Source organism: Ambystoma mexicanum, chromosome 5q (assembly GCF_040938575.1).
Source record: "Ambystoma mexicanum isolate Mex_15411 chromosome 5q, UKY_AmexF1_1, whole genome shotgun sequence".
Taxonomy (NCBI): Eukaryota; Metazoa; Chordata; class Amphibia; order Caudata; family Ambystomatidae; genus Ambystoma; species Ambystoma mexicanum.
The window spans coordinates 916760577-916781738 of NC_090933.1; the positions used below are offsets into that span (position 1 = coordinate 916760577).

The 21162-nt window shown below is 48.2% G+C and overlaps 1 protein-coding gene across 9 annotated transcripts in view; it reads left to right on the forward strand.

Annotated features, from left to right (window-relative positions):
• The window catches only part of VPS13B (vacuolar protein sorting 13 homolog B), a 3421660-nt gene that overhangs the window by 994218 nt on the left and 2406280 nt on the right, over window positions 1-21162 (forward strand). For all 9 annotated transcript variants that reach the window (XM_069621427.1, XM_069621422.1, XM_069621424.1 and 6 more), the window contains exon 17: window positions 5973-6157. In XM_069621427.1, the coding sequence (XP_069477528.1) occupies window positions 5973-6157 (185 nt within the window). The remainder of the gene's footprint in view (window positions 1-5972; window positions 6158-21162) is intronic.

Here is a 21162-nt window from a genome sequence, read left to right on the forward strand (position 1 = left end):
GAGTAAACCACATTGTAGCATAGTGGGGGGGTACAGCTTTCTTGGTGGCAGGGACTATCATAAAAGCCAAAAGGCCATCTAGTATTGTCAAGACCATGAGATAGAAGCACACTGCGTTTTGTCCAGCTAAATAGGGTTGAGGCCCCTAACGGATGCTGCTCATCCTGCACATCCCGTGTACGGACGGGCCCAGACGGGCTTGCCTTAAGAGCGCCTTCGGCGTGCTGACGGCAGGCCCGCTGCGCCTGTCATACTGAGGTAGTGAATGCCAACGGAGTTTATTTTGGGCAGACAGTGGAAAGGGTTATTAACAAACCTGAAGCCCTATTCGATTTACCCAAACCCCCTCTACAACTAAGTTAAGACATAATGCAGTTCCACACTCACAGGAGTTATGTGACTCCAACTCCACCTTCTTTCTGACTAAGACTGCGACTATCCGGGACAACATAAAAATCGAGGCAATGGCAGCCACAACTGACATGGCCCCCGTCAAACCCCCTCTTACTGTAGGGTCTTGGTCTACATTCCCCCTTTTTTCTACCTCGAATGTCTTATTAGCCATCCAGAAATTGAAATCTGCATCTCCTGTTGATACCCCTGGCCCTCTTGCAGGAGACATCCGCCGATTTAATTAATTATATCACCTCAGCTGTTAACATCTCATTTGCTACAGGAGTGATCCTGAGTGCTCTCAAGCATACTTTATAGTAATTCCTCTGCTTAAAAAGCCTTCTCTAGATCCAGCAGTGTTGGCCAACTATCATCCTATTTCACTCCTGCCATTTCTGATGAAGGTTTTGGAAGCACTGGTATCTCCTCTTCTCTCTGCGTTCCTGGAATCCTCCCAGTTTCTCGACCCTTTCCAATCTGGTTTTCGGCCTGGCAGAGGCACTGAATCTATTCTTAATTAAGTGATGGATGATTTGATGCTTCTGGTGGACCAGAGCGGTGTCGGAGCAGTCTTACTATCGGCTGCTTTCGACACCGTCGACCACTCTCTCCTAATTTCTCTGCTTGCTGAGGCGGTATCTCTGGCCAAGTCCTCGACTGGTTTACAGCTTTCCTGGTGGATCGTTCACAATCTGTCTCTTTCTCCTTTTCGTTTGGCCCCTGCACCTCCTTCCTGTGGAGTTCCTCAGGGATCAGCACTGTCTCCTATCTTATTTAATATTTATATAACATACCTCCTTCTCCTCATTGAGGCTCATGGGTTCCGGTTTTATGCATTTATCGATGATACCCAGATTTTGGTCCTTCTTGACCTGACAAAATCTGAAACGGCCGCCCTGTTAAGAAACTGTGTTGAGGAACTGGGAACATGGATGACATTCACGTGGTTAAAGTTGAAAGGTAGCAAAACCGAGGTCCTAGTTGTGGAGACCTCTACTCCTCAACTGTTCTGGAGACGTCTAATTTCTGGCCCAATTCCCTTGGCCCCCTTTCTACACCAGTTCTGTCAGTTCGGAGTGCGCATTTCTGCCACATTGACTATGGATGAACAGGTGAAGGCTGTGTGTAAATCTGGCCACTTTAAACTTCGGGTTTTGCGGAAGGTTCTTCCTTTCATTCCCACAGCAAATTAAGCCCCGGTGGTTGCTGCCCTGGTCCTTAGCGTTTTGGACTATTGCCATTCTCTGTATCTGGCTCAGCCCAGCTACCTAACCGGGCGCTTGCAGCTGCTCCAATATGCTGCTGCAAGATCCATCATTCGCCTTCCGTTTGGAGCCCATATGACTCCATTGTTGAGGCAACTGCACTGGCTCCCTGTCGCTCATCGGATCATGTTTAAGTATATGTGCTTTGTACACAGAGCCTTCTATGGCGCGGGAGCAGAGTTTTTGCAAGCAAAATTCTCCCGCTAACTGCCTACTCGCTCTCTTCGATCGCAAGCAGACTTGCGGGTGGTGGTGCCCCGGTTCAGGTTAGCTCGCAAGGGAGGACGTGCCTTTTTGGTTGCTGCTGCTAAAGCATGGAATGCTCTGCACTTGCTCCTGCAGGAGACTACCTTCTCTCTTCTAGCTTGGCTTTGTAGAATGATTCTCCTCATCGCCATGATGCCTCCGGGTGAACTTGCGCTAAATAAATGCAGATAACATAACATAACAATCTGCTAGTTTTCTCATGACCCACAAAACAGTTCAATATATTAACTTCCTCTCTAAGAATGCATTTTCAATGAGAAGGTACCATAAGCACAACAGTAATGGATTTGTGTGGGTTAAGTATTTATTTATTTTTAAATTTTAGAATGTACGAAACCCACAGGAATCAAGGCGCTGGTTGCAGGGGGTTGGGAGCGGAACAGGAAGGAAAATAGTAGATACCAGAAAAGGTTAATTGTCAAGGATCATTGTCGCAGTTCATTGTCACTGAAATAATCTAATTTTCATTTGTTTCATAAACGGCCAGTATGCAGGCACAGAGCGCAAGTGAGCAGGTAGCTATTTCCACAGATGGGCGACAATGACCGCTGTAGTACGTCTGAAGCGCGGGTTGTTAGTCTGTGTCTGTAGATTGGTCTTGTGGGTTTAGAGGAGCTGTTCTTGGAGATCCTCTGTGACACTTAAGGTGGAACCGCATTAGAGAGACATTGATGAATGATGGAGAGATACATTCTCTAACTGGTAACCAATGTGCAGATTTTCTGTGAATTGAGACATGGTCACATCTGGCTAAGCTCAAAGCAGCTCGGATGGCATTGTTCTGGAGCTTGTTGAGGTTGCGCTCTGAAGTGCCGACGAGAAGGGAGTTAAAGTAGTCAAGTCGAGAACCAATTAAAGCTCTGGCGATCTTGTGTTCCTGCGTAAACACAGGCTGTTGTATCTGCAATGAATGAGGCAATCCATTTGGTGGCCATAGGGGAAAGGTTGGCGGCCATGGTGAGGTGGTGGCAAAGTGTTTGGTGGTTGAGCAAGTCAAATGCTTCTGAGAGGTTTAGCAGTAGGAGGAGGGCTAGGTTGCTGACATCACAGATGTCATCCATCTGGTTTTTGGAGGGCTGATTCTGTGCCATGATCTGGATGGAAACCTGACTGCCATCGGCTAAGGATGTTGTGTTGTTCCAGGTAGGCTTTTATCTGGATGTAGGCAGCACGAGCCAAGATTTTTAGAAGGAACAGGGCCATGGTGATGGACCGGAAGTTGGTAGGAGTAGTAGGATCGAGGAAAGTTTTTTTGATGAGTGGGGAAATCCAAGCATCCTTAAGGTTGGATGAGAGAAAGCTGTTGGTGAATGAGGAGTTGGCAAATGCAGTGATTATGGAGATACGGTCTTCTGCACAATCTTTGATAAGGGGAGCTGGGCAGGTGTCACCTTGGCAACATGAGGGTTTCAGAACAGCGATGAGGGTGACATTTCCGATTCTGTGTCTGGAAGGAAGGTGAATGTGGCGTCAGTGGAGGCGGAGTTGGGATGGGGGCAGGGAGAGACTGGACTCTATCTTGTGTGCTTTCACAAGGATGGATGCTTTCTTCCTTTCCATTTTTTCCTGAATGGTGGCAATCTTGTTCGTGAGGGCATCTTAAATATTTTGGCACCAGGTTCCATCGTTGGTGAAGTTGGCAGTTGATGTGATTGGAGTTTCGAGCTCACGTAGGATAGTGAATAGTTTGCGAGATTGGGATTTGGCATCAGCGATCCTGTTAAAGAGTGCAGTTGCTTTGGCTTTAAGGATGGCTTGCTTGTATTACTTGGAGAAGTTGTGGAAGTTGTTTTTGTTGGCTACTGATGAGGATTTGTGCCAGCTGGTTTCAATGGCATGCTTCTTGGCCCACATTGGCTTGGAGACAAGGTGTAAACCAGGATGCGTAGTTGGTTTGGTTCTACGAAGTTTGAGTGGAGAGATGGCATTGATAGATGACAGGATGGCGGGTTTTTAGGTGCTAACTATGTCTGTAGGATTATAAGGTACAGCAGCTCAGGCGATGGTGCGGTCAGCTGTGAGGACAGGGAGGAGTCATTCTTTAGGCTGCTGGAGCATCTTGTGATCGCAGGGAGTAAGAGCAGGGTGTTCGTTTTCTGGGCACAGCTGTATGGTCTGGCCACAGATTGAGGGTGATGGCTATTTTGGTTGTATTGCAGTTGAGTTCTGCGAGCCAGTCTAGCGATTTTCATGGTCGATTTATTTGGGCTAGGTACATGATGTGTGAATCCTATAGAGGCTAAGAAGTTGGCAAGTGAAATTGGGTCTTTGTGTAATGGGCTGTTAAGTCCTAGGTTAAGGTCTGTTCCTAGCAGAAATAGAACACGGTCACGGTATTTTACATCTGATATCCACCGCTGATGCTCTGTATTTATAATGGAGAATGACGGGTTCCTGTGGAACACGAGTGACACTGACAGAGGGTTCAGAGTAGGGTTTTGCATTAACATATTATAGCCGGTGTACACTCCAAGATGGAGGTCCTAATAGCCCTAATGTAACGGAGCATTGAAGCGCATGCGCGATATAGACAGACCCGATCCCAGAAGAAACATCTACGGGTTTGAAGAACTGCGTGGCGAACTGTCAGCTATCGTTCATTTGGCACTCCGAGAATTCTCATTCATGAAACCCAAGGTAAGATTGTTTTACAATCCGCTCATCCCCCACACCCTTTTCTTCCATTTACAGATGCAGTAATCACCACCAGACGAGCTTGCTCTCGTCGGTGCCCAACACGGTACTGAGACCCTGAAGAAAGTGGCATACCCAGATAAGCCACTGAAACTGGTAGGTCTGTTTGCTGGTTCCTCTGGTTATTGAATACCACCCAGAGGAACACTAGGGACGAACCCACACTAACAAAGGAGATAGCTCACAATTATTGAAGCTGTGCTTCTTAGCTCAATCACTTGTTTTTATATTTGCTGTGGGGCCGCTGATCAGGAAAATTAAAAAGGAAATACCATCATGTATGGCCATCATCACGCTTTAGGGCACAACACCAAGTGCCCGTAATAGTGTGTTTTTTAACAATGTTACAGAGAAACTCACTCATTGCCTGTTCTAGATAGGGCAAGCCTCTTCCGTCTGTCCCCTAACCCTAGATAAGGGGCACATCAGCACATCTTATGCCTTAAACATCTCAGGAGGGCATAGTTAGCATGGTTGAAGGGCAAGATAGGTTGTACATATGGGCAACATTAAAATGAGAATAAACAAAGTCATAGACATGTGTGTTTTGTGTGTGTAAACGTGTGGGTACATTTACAGGTCAGTTACCCACCTCCAGTCGCCTATTGTGTTTTTGGCAGAAGATGAGAGCCTGCATTCTTGGAAGAGTATAGAAGGACATGCAGTTGGTCCGAATACATAATGAAGGTTTGGATAAGGGAGCGGTGAAATGGGGCAATTTCACTGGATATGGAGGAAAACATGTTAGAGAAGAAGTCAGCAGGTTTTCCTTGGTAAAAAAGGGAAGGAGTGGTACCGTTGGTGGGGATAACATTATCAGTGGATGCTGAATCATTTTGTATACGTATTGGGGCATCACAGATTCAGAAATAGTTCATTTGATCACTTCAAATCCTCCCTTTTGGGGTAATAGCAATTCATAGTCCCCAAACAAGGGAGTTTCCAATGCAGTGCAGGACTGGAAGCAGTACAAGTCTCTAATGAATCAATATACACTCTAGAAATCAGCACACTGCCTCTTTTGTGTGCCATGTCCTTGGATGCTGCTTTAATGACAGATCTTTTTATGCATTGTTTTCCTTATTTTGTATGGAATGTATCCTTTCTAGATCTCCACATATATGATCCCTTTTGCACACATGGACGTTTAGGACATTTCAATCTCGGGGCAGATGGTTTCACATTCATCGAGTACAAGAGGCCCTAGTAGCTTGCATACCATTGGTTGTTTCCAAATACTCAAATGCATGATGTTCCCACGCCCAACTAGGCAGAGCATTCTTCGGTCGTATGAGTATCCGTATACTATTCGTAATGCAGTTTACAAGTGCTCTTTTTCTTTTTTGTTTCCAGGGCTAAGAGATCTCATGTTCCAGTAAGAGAATACATATTTGAGCTTCCCAACCTCACATTGCAGTCAACAAGAGCACAGACCCTGCTTCTGCAAGCCATTTGTCAGAGCTGGTCCCATAACATGGGGAATGCCAGTTCTACAGCAGTAAATGAAGCTCTGTTAAACGAGGTTTTTCATGTTCAAGGTAAGCACTTTGTGTTTTCTTGGTAACACATATTTAAATAGAATATATCCTGAAGGTTGAGGCATTTCTCCTAGATGCTCAGCTTTATTTCTTGACTGTGATTTCAGAATGTGGATGGAGACATTAAGATGAATGCTGTCTGTGGCCTAAGGATGAAACTTTAGAAGTTATCTTGTGAAGAAGTCTTGGTCTCTTGTACCATTCCGTAATTCAGCCTGTCAGGAGGACAGTAATTAAATCATGGAGAATTTGAAAAGAGTTTGACTGGCTAGTTATTGAAATGTAAGCATTCTCTCTGAAGTTAAGGCTATTTCTATAGTGAAAAGTCAATAACAGTGATGGTCTGGTGGCATTGGCCCAGTTCCCGGCTTTGCTGGGTATTAGGTGTTGTCTTTGTCACAAAGTTGGGCTGTGAATATGTTTGAGTTTGTTTGCTTGCACTGAGATTGTGTGACCTCCACCTTAGTTTTTGCTGTGTCTAGGACTCTGCATGCTGCTGCAGGTTGGAGGTGTCCGGTTATATAATGTGAGCTTTTTCTTTGTGAAAAATATTTACTGTACTAGCTGGAAACCCTGTAGGGGATATAGAAGGCCTTGAACAGTATGTGCATGTCTACAGGAAACCAATATAGTATTTCTAACAGAGTAGTGTGGTTGCTTCTTAGGTGCAGGAGAATGTGGGCTGCAGTATTCTGCATTCTTTGAAGGTTGATTTGTAGGTCTCGGTGACAGCCTTGGTACAGACTGCTTCAGTAGTCTATGCATTCACTATGGTCTTCTTGTTGAGGATCTGTAAAAGAAGTAATTTATTTTTTGTGTTGAAATGCTAGTGTTTGATCAATCTAATAGGATTGGTAGCTTAAGGAAAGGAAGTGGAGACTGGAAATGTATGGAATTGGATTACTAAAAGGGCCTTATCAGAGTAATTCATTATTTGTGTTGCCTGCATTCAAGCTGTGTAAATATTTTTCTATGTATGTTATTTTCTTTATGCAACTGACATCTAAAAAGCTGATATGCCAAACCTATTTCTGTGTATACATAGAAAGGTATACCATTTGAACATAGTTGGCTGGTATACTTTGGTCTCGATTTTTCTGCATGCTGCACATCCAGTTCTTTGCCAGCATATGCAATGACTGTGCCAGTTTCATTCAGCTCCCCTTCTGCATGCAGAAGTGGCATGAAGAAAGCCTCCACAAGGGTACTCTGGTTCGATATTTCTGAATGGCTGTGGTTAGAGCGAGGCTAGTTTATTTGGAAATGCTGCTATTGTATGGGAGAAAATATGCTGATATCTTGGGATTGTATACCCTTTGTTTTTCCTGGTGTAAAGTTGAGCGTTGGCATATTCGAAAATTGAGGTACCCGGTACTCAGTCCTGGCAACCCAGGTCCTCGTAGAATCACATTGAATATAGTACACACGTCAAAGCACTGGAAAAAAACTATGTTTGGTCTCTCTCATGGAACAATATCTTAGTATATAATATAATTGTGGGTAATTTGTAACTCAGTCCATGAAAAATCACATTCACTGACTTAACTGTCACATATAACTGTCACAAATAATCACATTTAGTTCATTTGTATCACATTGTACAAAAAATGTAAATGTGCATGTTGTTTGTAACTAAACCGATGTATATTACTACAAAAATTAAAGTATGGGTACTTTTGATAATAGTTACATATGTTTGAGTAAACAAGCATAAACATTTGCTGTAACATTGTTTAATACTCCTACAATCTTAGATGTGGTTAATAAACACACCCAATCTCTTCATACGTGTAAAACAACCAACATTTAAAAGTTTAGGTGACGTGAGTCTGTGTTTCTCCCGCAAACAGCTAGAAAAACATACTGCCTTACAAGTAAAAAATGGACTTCACCAGGACCTTTTAAACTGATCACATTCATTGGTTTTACAATAGTGTTGATTTTGCAGAACATCTACATTTAATGTTTGATAACTGTCCCTACTTTGACTATTTTGCAAACATTATCTTGATAAAGTTAGCTCACACAATAAATTCCCGGCTATTATTACTATGTGTAGTGCTCTGAATCAATAGATACACATAATTGGATGTATGGACAAGGTTACTGCATAATTTGTCGTCCTGAATGACTTTGTAGATATGTTGGATCCACCGTCTGCTGCAGAAGTTAATGTGCGTTTTATTTTGTGATTTGGATGTAACGTTACTAAAATAATTTGGAGGAATTTGCTCCTCTCCAACAGCTCTACAAAATCTATGAAGTCATTTGCAATGTCGCACTGTGCAGAAACCATGTCTCTGAGGCTTGTGGAATCTGCTTAGATCACATGCTGTGCATAGGCCGACATCTAGTGGAAGCTGCAGAGTATTACAGTTTGTTTTTCGAAACTCGAAAAGGGGCGTCGAACTAGGGCGTGCCAGTAATACTATCCCTAGTGTGACGTCCACTGTACCCATGATCCCTCACGCGTCTGGGACCCTCAGATTGTTTTTTCCGCCATACTTGTCAGAAGCATAATTGCAGAGTTCCTTGCCTTTCAGCCATTTATCATAAATTAACCTAAAATCCCTGTTCCTTAAATCCCATGACGAGACTCCGAAGATCGACGCCGGTACTGGAGAATGAACAGCCGTGGAGACTGCACGACGGATGTTGGGCCTCGGAAGGCCTCTGGCCTCGGCCTGGGCCTCAGAAGGCCTCTGGCCTCAGCCCGCAAGTAGGGAGAGGGGGGGTGGACATACTCACACTCGTTTATTTTCCTACATACACTCGCCCGCTGCCAGATATTAACATATGGAGAGTACTCCATTTAAATTCTGCCCCAAGTGCAACCGTAAGTTCCCTTCGGTAGATAAGCATAACACCTGTAATCTGTGTCTTCCTAGGGACCATCCTGAAGCAAATTGCAGACAGTGTAAGCTCTTCAAAGCAAAGACACTTGAGGACCGCTCCACCAAACGTTGGGTCCACTACGCCAGGCAGCTCAAGGCCATGGACGCTGTGGGTTCCTTCAGTGATGGCAGCAAAGCCGCCGTATCGGACGGCGAGGGCACAGGGGTGTCTTTAGGCATCCAAGTGCAAACCCCCGACCTCGGAGGACTGTCCGGTGGGGCAGTTATGGTGACTACACCCGGCGGCAAGAGCGTTACCCACACACCTTCATCTAAACACACTAACCCCACATGTGTGTTGAGTGATCGGCAGAAAAAGGCACAGAGAGCGCGGTCTGCAGAATCGGTGTCCTCTGGGCGTTCCAGGTCACGTTCGCCCCGACAGCAACCGTCTATGATTGCTAAAAGTGCCACGTTACCTAAGGTCACAGAGGTATGGTCGTCGGAAGACGAATCCGACCTCTGCCCCCAAGCAGCATGTTCAAAGTCAACTCCGGCAGTTCGTTCTACGTCTGCCTCCGAGTCTCGAGGTACCTCCTCTAAAACTCCAGAACCTAGTGTACCCTCCTCTGAATCTCGACGCCAGGCATCGAAAGATTCAGGGAAAGCCAAAGAGTCAGGGAAACATGCCTCTACACATGGAAAAGGGGAGAAACACAAAAAAGCTTCTGAACTCCAGGTTCAGAAGGAGAAACAAAAATTCTTCTGAGAAGTCCTCGACCCCTGACCCTGTCACCAGGCCTAAAGTTGTCCCTCCCACTCCCCGGGATATGGGAATAGAAGCGGAACCACAGCAGAAAAAGGTAATTCCCAGTTCCAAAGAATGGAGCTCGGAAGACATCGACAGAGTGATGGGGAGAATGTCTTTTATGGCAAATTTTTACAAGAAAATCCCTGACTACTTCCTGAGCTATCAGAATACACCTGCTACTTCTACTCCTTTGGGATCCAAAGACCCTCAACCTCCTACTAAGAGACTCCCTACTGAGACTCCAGTTCAGGGGCTGATTTCAGACCCATTCTCTATTGAACCTTACCAGCAGTATGGTGAGGATCCAGAGATACAAACACTGGACGACCAGGCAGGGGTCGACTATTATGGAGACGATGAGGACCAGGATGAGGGGGAGGAAGACGAGGCAGAGGCCTATAGTCTCGACTCCCCTATTCCCAAGGACCCACCGGTGAACGCCTCACCTGTGGATAATCAGCCATTACTGAACGAGTTCTTAGCTAAAGCTGCAGCCCATTTTCAGATAGATACTCAGGGGGCTCAAAAAGAGAGGGATTTTGCAGAGCAAATTATGGGGGACAGAAAATCCATTTCCCAAGCCATACCAATTCTGAAGTCTATTCAATGCAGAATTGACCCCTCTCTTCTCACCCCTAATCTTACCCGGGCAGTTAACCCAAGAATAGAGAAATTATTCAGGGCTGCCCCCTCCGATCCACTTTACATAAGGGGTCAGCTTAAACCCGACTCATTAGTGGTTACAACCACCAGGAAGAGGGCAGGGACACCTCTAGCATCCTCTGAAGCTCCCCCAGACAAGGAGAGCAAAATGATTTATGGGATAGGAAGGAAAGTTGCTTCCACTTCCGCTTACCAGGCAAGAATTGCTAATACCACCACTCTGCTGGCAAGTTACAACTGTCACCAATGGGAACAGGTAGCTGCCCTTATTGCCTCCGCACCTGAACCTCTAAAGAGCCAGTTGGCCCAGATTGCGTCAGAAGGAAGATCGGTGTTCGAATGCATTGTCAAGGCTACCTTTGACGCAGCAGACAATGCAGGCCGGCTTATCGCAGAGAGCACAGTAATCAAGAGACACGCTTGGCTGAGGCAGTCGGGGTTTAAACCCGAGACCCAAGCCACCCTCATCGACATGCCGGTGGAACCAAATGTCTTGTTTGGAAAGGCGGTGGAAGAGGTGCTCAAAACAGCCAAGGATGAATATTACACCCTAAAGTCCCTTGGACAACGAACTACAAACCAACGAGGGAAAAATAATTTTCGTCGCTCTTGCGGCCAAAATTCCCAGCGAGGATCTAGTTACTTTCAAGGCCAAGGAACATCACGGGGAGGCAACCAACAGGCTACCCAGGGTTTGCCAGAGTTCAAAAGAGGGGCTGTGGTAGGGGGAGAGGCAGCCCAGGTAGAGGCGATACGCCCCCCAACAAACAGTGACATTCCGCTAAGCGTCCCTTCCAATGCATCCCCAGTAGGGGGGCGCATTACCACCTTCACCCACGCATGGGAAGGGATCACTTTGGACAGATGGGTGATGTCCACAGTGTCCGCGGGATACTGTATTGAACTGTTGGAACGCCCCTGCAACTATCCTCCAAGACAGAAAATACACTCCTTGGAGCACCAAAGAATCCTCCTCGAGGAGATCGTCATTGTACTGGCAAAGGATGCGATAGAACTCGTCCCGGGCAACCAGGTAAACAAGGGTATTTATTCAACTTACTTCCTTGTGCCAAAAAAGATCTAACAATGCGCCCAGTATTAGACTTACGCCCTGCAAACAAGTATCTCAAGCCCCACAAATTTTGCATGCCTACACTTCTGGAAGTAATCCCTCTACTAAAAAAGGGGGATTACATGGCAACATTGGACATGAAAGATGCCTATTTCCATATTTTCATGTTCCCAGTGCACAGAAGATTCTTGCGCTTCAAGGTGGACAGTCAGCTCTACCATTTCAAGGTGCTGCCCTTCGGTATAGCCTCGGCTCCAAGGGTATTCACCAACGTACTGGCGGTGGTGGCGGTGCACGTACGCAGGGAGGCAATCCCAGTGTACCCTTATCTGGACGACTGGCTCATCACAGGGGAAACCCCCGTAATTTGCAGATCCAACATTCAAAGAACGATCGACCTCCTCTTCCAATTTGGCTTCTCAATCAATGAGAAAAAGTCAAGCCTGGTGCCAAGCACCTCCAAACAGTTCCTAGGAGCTGTCCTAGACACTCAAGAGGGGTTGGCCTTTCCATCAGAGGAAAGAATTTGGAATCGGTTACTGCAAATTCCTCAATATCAGTCTGGTCGCCAGACAAGGGTTCGCAAAGCGATGTGTTTGCTAGGCATGATGGCGTCATGTATTTAGCTGGTTCCCCACACGCGCCTGCGCATGCGACCCATGCAGTAATGGTTGGTGAAACAGTGGTCTCGGGTAAGTGGTCAGTGGGACGATCTAGTGGTCGTTTCGCCAACACCGGTACAGAGTCTTCGCTGGTGGACAAAAGAGAACTTTTCAAAGGGGAAACCCTTTTACAAACCAGAAATACAGACCGTAGTCACTACAGACGTGTCCCTGTCCGGGTGGGGAGCCCACCTCCTTCACCACACAGCTCAGGGCCTCTGGTTTCACACAGTGGCCAAGAATCACATCATCCTGCTAGAGCTTCTGGCAGTCTTCAGAGTGCTTCGAGCGTTCGAGCCCCACCTATCGAACCTGTCAGTGCAGATCCTAACAGACAGCATGACGGCAATGTTTTACATAAACAAACAGGGGGGGTACTCGTTCGTCAAATCTGTCCAAGCTTGCCCAGAAAATTTGGATATGGGCACTCAGACGGAACATTTACCTCTTGTCTCAACATGTTCCAGGGGATCTCAATTCACTAGCGGACGCTTTGAGCAGAGATCCCCTCCCAGAAGAACACGAATGGTGTTTACACGAAGAAGCCGTAGGAGACCTCTTCTCACAGTGGGGTTGCCCCACTATAGACCTATTCACCACAGGCGAAAACAGACAATGCCCAGGATTCGCATCCAGGTTCCCCCAGCCAGGCTCCAATGGGAACGCTCTATGGATGAACTGGTCAGGGATGTTTGCCTACACTTTTCCACCAACCCCTCTGATGAGGAAGGTGGTCAACAAGATACACAGGGAATCGATGACGCTCATCCTAGTTGCTCGCATGTGGGCGTGACAGCCGTGGTTCCCGCACCTGCGCAAACTGGCGGTGTGTGAACCCATCAGACTCCTGTGCTGGTACAACCTACTCTCCCAGCACAGAGGACAAACGGTGCATCCTCAATCCAGTCATAGAGTTTGGCCATCTCAATTTACCACAGAGATGTATGGATATCTTAAAAGAATCAAGGAAACCTAACACAAGGCACTGTTACTTTGATAAGTGGAAAATATTTGTTATTTGGTGCCAGAATAAACAAATCAACCCAGTTGATTGCACTCATTCCAATATTGTCACCTACATGCTCCACTTACTGGATGCAGGGTTGGTATTTAATTCACTGCAAGGTACACCTGACGGCGCTGTCAGCCTACATCACCTCCCATAACAAGGTGTCATGGTGGAAGATGCCAGTTGTCAAGGCCTTTATGGAAGGGGTGAAGAGACGCCACCCTCCAATTTAGCATCCACCACCAGGGTGAGACCTTAATGTGGTGCTTGCTAAACTCATGGGACCCCCCCTTTGAACCCATGCATAAAGCTAGTCTCAAACACTTGACTTATAAAACTGCCTTCTTAGTAGCCATTACATCCATATGAAGGGTCAGTGAAATTCAGGCTCTGTCAGTGCAGGATCCTTTCTTTACTATACATAAGGATAAACTGGTTTTACGGACTCACCCTAGGTTCTCACCTAAGTTTATTTCCAAATTCCATGTTAACCAGTCCATTGAGCTACCAGCCTTTTTCCAAGAACCCAAAAGCTCTGCTGAGGTGCAATTACCCATATTCGATGTGAGAAGAGCGGTCCTCTACTACGTAGACAAGACTAGACCGCTAAGAAAGACAGATCAACTGTTTGTCTCCGTAGCTACAGGCAGAGAAGGAGATTGCATCTCTAAAGGTGCCATCTCTAAATGGATAGTTAAATGTATCCAGCTGTGCTGCTCCCTTTCAGAAAAGACACTGCCTTTTATGCCAAGGGCCCACTCCACTAGAGGTACTGGGGCCACTCTGGCTTTCATTGCAAATGGACACCATTTGCAAAGCAGCTACATGGCGCTCTATTCAATCTTTTACTCAGCACTACTACATTGATACTCATTCCAAGACAGATACTCGAGTGGGACAATCGGTTCTAAGACATTTGTTCGCTCATGACCCTTCTCACATCCCACCTCCTTCTTCTAACACTGCTCGCTAATCTATGCACAGCATGTGATCTAAGCAGATTCCACAAGCCTCAGAAGGGATACATTACTCACCGTAATCGTATTTATGATGCTTGTATCTGCTTAGATTCACATGCGCCCGCCCTTCCTCCCCTCTGAGAGAAGGTGCATGGATGCTTGTAGTCCTACCTATCTATCTGCTTGGATACTCTGTACTCACGCTACTGCTCATGCTACCTCATGTATGAAAAAATACAATCTGAGGGTCCTACACGCGTGAGGGATCATGGGTGCAGTGGACCTCACACTAGGGATAGTATTACTGGCACGCCCTAGTTCGACGCCCCTTGTTGAGTTTCGAAAAACAAACTGTAACACTCCACAGCTTACACTAGATGTCGGCCTATGCACAGCATGTGAATCTAAGCCAGAGGTCTTCAAACTGTGGGGCGTGCCCCCCCAGGGGGGCGCGGCCGCATCCCAGGGGGGGGGCACCAGAGCCCAGCATGAAATGCGTGTGTAAAAAAAAAGAATGTAAAAAAAATAATTTTTAAAAAATTTTTTTTTCATTAGATTGGAGGAAATGGGAAGGGGCAGCTCACATGGTCAGACTAGACCATAAAACGGTCTCAGGCACCAATGGAAAAAATGGCCAGCAGTTGCAAATGGATATTCAGTCCTTTAGTCACAGACTGTTAGAATTGTACCCAAGGGGTTGTTTTTTGTTCAAATGTAAACAAATTGTGATATTTAAAGAATATTTATTCAGCAACAATGGTAAAAACTACTAGCTGCATAGTGAAGTAACTCAAACTGGCCCACATTGGGCAAAAAAGTGGCCCATTTTGACTGCCCTACACTAGCATTTTGCTTGCATTTTTGGTACAGTCATCGCCCTATTGCTCTATAGGCCAATCCAAGCCTGCCGGCTCATCCATAATGGGTGAGGGGGCGTCCACCCACTGGCCACCTCATCCATTATGGAGGAGCTGAGGAGCCAGCCCAGTGAATGACTGAGCACTCCCTCAGCTGCTTTTTCCAGCTGAGGGGTAGTGCTCCTGGGCTGGCTGAACTGTGAAAGGGAAACACTGTTTGCCTTTGACAGTTCATTTCCCCAGCCGCACATGATCACTGAGCCATGCAACGCTGGGGGTGTTTTGCTTCGCCAGCCTTGCATAGCTCATTGGAAATGCTGGCTGGGGCACTGCATGTATGTATGTGCGAGGGGGTGCTCCTGCGCCTCCTCGCACATACGGGCAGAGCAACCCTGGAGCGGGGCATTTTAGCAACCATGCGCAGGCCCCTGCAGAAGGTACGTTTATGGCGATTTATTTTTTATTTAAATGTGTATGGATGTGTGTATGCTTGTGTTATGGGACTGTGGTGGGAGCAGGATGGGCAGCAGTACTGGGATAGTGGTGGGAGTAGGGTGGGGAGAGCCCAGGGTCTGTACTGGGAGTAGGGTGCTGTGACGGCACGCAAAGGTTCATAGCGATTTCTACATACTGTCCATCTGGCACTTTTGGGGGGACCTGGCCTGCCCAAACTTTGCTCAGGGGGGGCCCAGGCCACAAAAGTTTGAAGACCACTGATCTAAGCAGATACTAGCATCAGAAATACGATTACGGTGAGTAATGTATCCCATATACGTCCCATTGTGTATCCATTAAGCCGGAGCAACTGCCCCGTTTACCATTTACCACTTTAGTTTAGAAGGGCCGACTCTGCTTAAACCACTGTGATACAACAGGATCTCGCTATCAAAGTCAGGCACATTTTGCTTTATAGCCTGTTTGTTGTGTCCCTTCTATTGTAGACTGGTATTTCCACTCCATTGCACCTTTTGTGGAAATGCTATCTCCCTACTGGGAGCACAGACTCTCACAGGTGGGCTGGTCTGAGAGTTATTGACCCGGTGTCCCCTTCAGTGAGGACAAACGATTGAGAATCTGCCCCTTTGTACACGCACAAGGGAATTAAGTTTACTTTGGAGAGATGAAGTGCTGTTCCAGGTACACAGAGGTATCCAGATACCCGAAAGTGTTACACGACAGACCTGCTAGAGGGTGGTAATGTGGGGGGTGCAAGTAAGAACCAATAAATTGGATATCAACCCACGTCCTAATCTCTTAAGCCCATTCAGTAGAGTGTACATGTTCTGCTGGAAACTGGAGTGAAGGTTGGGCCTGAATGGAAACACCTGTGCTGACAGATAGACTTGAGCCTGCCGAGCAGTGTTTCTGACCCTGAAAGCAGCCCGGGCTTGCCTGTAAACATGGCGGTTAGTCCCAAGAAATTAAAACCAATCTCCAGTCCAACGCCTAACCATGAACCATGCTGCATTGCCAGTGAAATTTATTTTTGTAAGAAACAGTGCAACATGTCGAAAATGATAACCCGACATGTTGAAAATGAAAACTCTGCCTGCCCAGCTCTTCAAGTTCTTGTGGACCTGATATCAGCATTGCAGCCCTACAAAGGGTTTCCAGAGTGCTCCTCGTTGCTCATGTTTACAAATGGGGTTGAAGACCAAAAATGTCAATGAACCTGCCAAGCAGTGCTTTGCTAGAAAGTGTAGTGGCACCATTAAGACTCAGATTGCACCGGATTTCAGAAAAATATCAGAAATACTTAACAAGAAAATAAGCCTACCCAGCAGTGATCTAAATTCTTGTGCTGCTGATATCCGTTTAGTTGCATCTCAAGACTGCCCTGCATTATCTGTGTCTATGTTTGAAAAGCAGTGTGAAGTGCCGAATGTGAAAACTGAGCCTGCCCATCAGTGCCCTGAGCTTGAAACACTGAATTCAGTGTAGTTGGCTCGCGATGACTCCCAGACTGCTTTCATGTGAAACTAACCACAGAAGCCTCACATTATCTCTGTTTCTTCTGCAAGTATTTGATGCATCCTTCTGAGTGGTGAAGTGTGCATAGCATTGGACTTTTGCTCTGCTGTGGTTCAGGTGACCTAATCCAGCCACGTAGTGTATGGTTACCGATACTATTGAACTTAACCCCAATAATTCCCCCGGCTGCCACCTACCTTCAATTCTGGTCCAGGACCAAATCATACCAGCTCTGTACATATGGACCTCATAAACATATGATGCTTATAAATAAATATACACAAACATAGAAAACAGTCTTTCTGTTAGAAACAGTTGTTCTAAGTTCCTTCATAGAGTATGCTCTAGAAGAAATATTTCGAGGGGATTGGGTCCTCTGACGTATTCCATATCTATGACAGTAATCACCACAGCTACAGCTGTGCTGCTTCAGAAAATGTTCTGCGTTGATGCGCAGTCCTCGACGACCTCCGCCGACGTCACCCGATGTGATAAGTAGGACGCACAATGCCCGTAGCCTCAGTTCTGTTTTTTCCGCGAACGTGTTCGCTTCGTGAATCTCGGTACGCCTCGACTCTTTGGAGTTTCTGTTGTTCATCTCGGTTCTTCGAACCTGTTTGTGTACGATTTCTTCATGAAGATGTCCACCTCGTCTTCCACACCGCGTCTGGGCTTTAAGAAGTGCGGGGACTGTGGATCCAAGGTGTCGGTCATGGACCCGCACAACACCTGCCTCTGGTGCCTCGGCGTGGCCCATGACACGGATGACTGGGCCTCCGTCAAAAGCCTTGTGGGAGCGTAAGAAGAAGTTATCAGTAGGTAAGGTGTCCAAGCCCCGGAAGTCGAGGTCTGCGGGGCTTTCGAACGGACGACTTGAGGGGCGTCTCTCCGCGTGGTCGTCGGAAGTCCAGTGGGTCTCGGTCCCCGAGTCGGTCTCGCCACTCCTCTGCCTCTTCGAGGCACACCTGGAAGCGCCGTCATCGGTCACCTTCCCCGTCCTCATCCGAGGACTCCGCCCGTCGGCGGGTCGCTTACCCCACCAAGCATGCGACACCAGAGGAATGGGCTTCCTTCGGGAAGAAAATGTTGGTGATTCTCGAATCGCAGGGCACTGGTCTGTCGGCGCCTCCGAGTGGGGTCGGTCATGATCAGCCGAGAGACGCCGCTCACACGCCTTCGGGCTCGGGTGGTCGCCGCGATTCGCGGGAAAGGTCCCGCTCAGACAAGGGGAACCATTCTCGGCATGCCCGGTCCAGGTCCCGGTCCTAGACGCGCTCGAGACCGTGTGAACCTGTGAAGTCTTCGAGGAAGTCATTGACGCCGTCGGCGCCCAGGATGTCGAGGGACACGCTCGGGGCTCCGCCTTCGAGGCCTGTGTCGACACCGTCAATGCTGTCGGCGCTGCGTCTGTCGTCGATGCCGATTCTCTCGGCGCCTTTCGGGGCTGTGTCGACAGGGTACCCCGTGGCTCGGGGGAACCACCTAGGAAGGCTCTCGCCAAGGTCAAGCATGGCATTGGTTCCAGTTTTGTGCCTTCTTACCGCCATCTGGAATTCATTTCAGAGATGGATGAGGGCTGTGATGATGGCATGGTGCCTGACACGGTGCCTGACGAGATTCTCTCGGGCCATAGCCAGTTTGAGGACCTGAGGCAGTCCCTACATGATGCTAGTGGACTGGACACCCCTCCGGAGGTGGAGTTTTGTAGGCCTGAGCATGGCACTCATGCCGATTCTTCGTCCTGGCGACTTATGTCACGGGTCTCCGAGTACTTAGGATGGTCTGCTCCCCCAGGGGAGTTTGTTCAGGATGACCTTACGGATATCCTCGACATTGGTCCACCAACTGACCCGGTACTGCCATTCCATATGGCTCTGCAAAGAAGGGTGGCAGCGGCTTGGACCGCTCCGGGGAGCAATTCTTTGCCGCGAAAATACTGCCCAGCCAGTAGTGACCCCTGCTACTTGCCCAAGCACCCTACTCCGGAGAGTTTGGTGGTGCAGACGGCTACAGCCCCGGCAAAGCAGGCGTCGTACCCTACCATCCCTCCTGATAGGGATGACAAGCGTTTTGACGGCTGGGCGAAGAAAGTGTTTTCTGCAGTGTGTATGGCGCTTTAGGCGGCCAACTCCATTCGTGCCTTGTCTCGTGTCACACACACTCTGTGGAACTGTTTCCTTGGCGGCTGAACATATTCCCGAAGGGGATGAACGGGATGGTTTCCTTGCCATGGTTCAGGATGGCAAGGATGCTATGTGTGAGGCCGTTCAGTCGGTTTTGGACATGGCAGATTGCGTCAGCCGGTCCATGGCGGCGAGCAGCGTGATACGCAGGTTTGCGTGGTTGCGGAAGTCGGGGTTTGCTCCTGATGTGCAGGCACGGCTCCTCAACATGCCCTTTGACGGGGAACATCTTTTTGGCAGCAAGGCTGACGAGAGCCTTGAGAGGTTGCAGACCTCCAAAGCTGCAGCGAAGTCGTTGGGCGCTGCAGTTCGACAACCTCTGCCTTTTCATCCTAGCTGACAGCAATGGTGGGGAGGTTCCTTTCGTTATTACTCATCCTTTGGTAAAGCAACAGGAGCTGCCAGTCAAAGGGGCCACCATAGGAGTGCCAGAGGTGGAAAACAAGGTACTCGAGGTGCCAAGGCTGCTCGGGCTGTTGCCTCTTTGCCCTCACGCAACGCCGCAGCCGCTTCAGCTCAGTCATGAGGCCATGTCCCATGGTTCGCCGGTTGGGGGAAGGCTGGCGCAGCATCTTGCAGAGTGGCGCGCCATTACTTCAGATGTGTGGGTTCTGGAGGTCATAACCCACGGCTACTGTCTTCCCTTTCGGCAGAGGCCTCACGACAATCCACCGGGGAATCTCTCTTTGAAGAGTCCGGATCCGCTCCTTGCGCAGGAAATTCAATCCCTGCTGGAGAAAGGCGCCATAGAACTGGAACCTGTAGCAGAGAGGAACAAGGGATGGTGTTCCCCTTATTTTTTGATTTCCAAGAAAGATGGGGGATTGAGACCCATCATGGACTTGCGCGGTTTGAACAAACTCCTCAGGAAGGACAAGTTCTAGATGGTTACACTCTCTCCTCCAGGCCCTTCAACTTCAGGACTGGTTGGTGTCTTTCGACCTCAAGGACGCTTATTTTCATGTGCCGATCCATCCAAAGCACAAGAAGTACCTGAGGTTTGCGGTTGTCGACTCGCACTTTGTTTCGGGTCCTGCCGTTCGGATTGACCTCCGCCCCAAGGGTCTTCACCAAGCTCATGGTAGTGGTGGTAGCGCACCTCAGGAAAGGGGGGATTCACGTCTACCCCTGCCTGGACGATTGGTTGATCAGGGCGCGCTCTCCCGAGAAAGTCTTGGATCATCTGTCAGTCAGCTGCCACTCCCTCCACAAGCTGGGCTTCTCCCTTAACTTAAAGAAGTCCGATTTGACACCAACTCAGAGGCTCCAGTACATTGGAGCAGTGCTCGACACGTCCCTGGGGCAGTGTTTTCCTCCCCAGGTGAGGGCTCATCACATTCAGCAGATGGTGCACAAGTTTCAACTTGCCCACCCTCTCCCAGCGTTCGAGTTCTTGAGACTGCTCGGCCTCATGGCATCCTGCATTCTTCTGGTGCCAGAGGCCTGGTTGCGGAGGAGATCTTTGCAATGGGCACTCAAGCTCCAGTGGTCTCAGTCCTCCGGCAGGATGTTGGACACGGTTCAGGTGCCGTCTTCGGTCGCCCAGGACCTTCTGTGGTGGGCCGACGAAGGCAATCTGATGAGGGGGGCTCCATTTTGGCTGCCCTGGCCGGAGGTGACTATCGTGACGGACGCATCCCTCACGGGATGGGGAGCTCATGCCAACGAGTTGATAGTCAGCGGTCATTGGTCTCCGTTGGAGTCCAGACTCCATATCAATCTGTTGGAGCTGAGGGCCGTCAGGCTAGCCCTGAAGGCTTTTGTGCCGACTGTGCGAGGAGAGAATGTCCTGATCCTGACGGACAACACGGTGGCCATGCACTACCTCAACAAAAAGGGGGTGCAGGGTCACTTCCTCTGTGCAGGGAGGCGATGCAGCTCTGGTTCTGGGCAATCCAGCAGGAAGTTTTAATCTCGGCAGTTCATCTGGCAGGAGACGAAAACGAGACGGCGGACGCTCTGAGCAGGCAGAGCGTGATCTCTC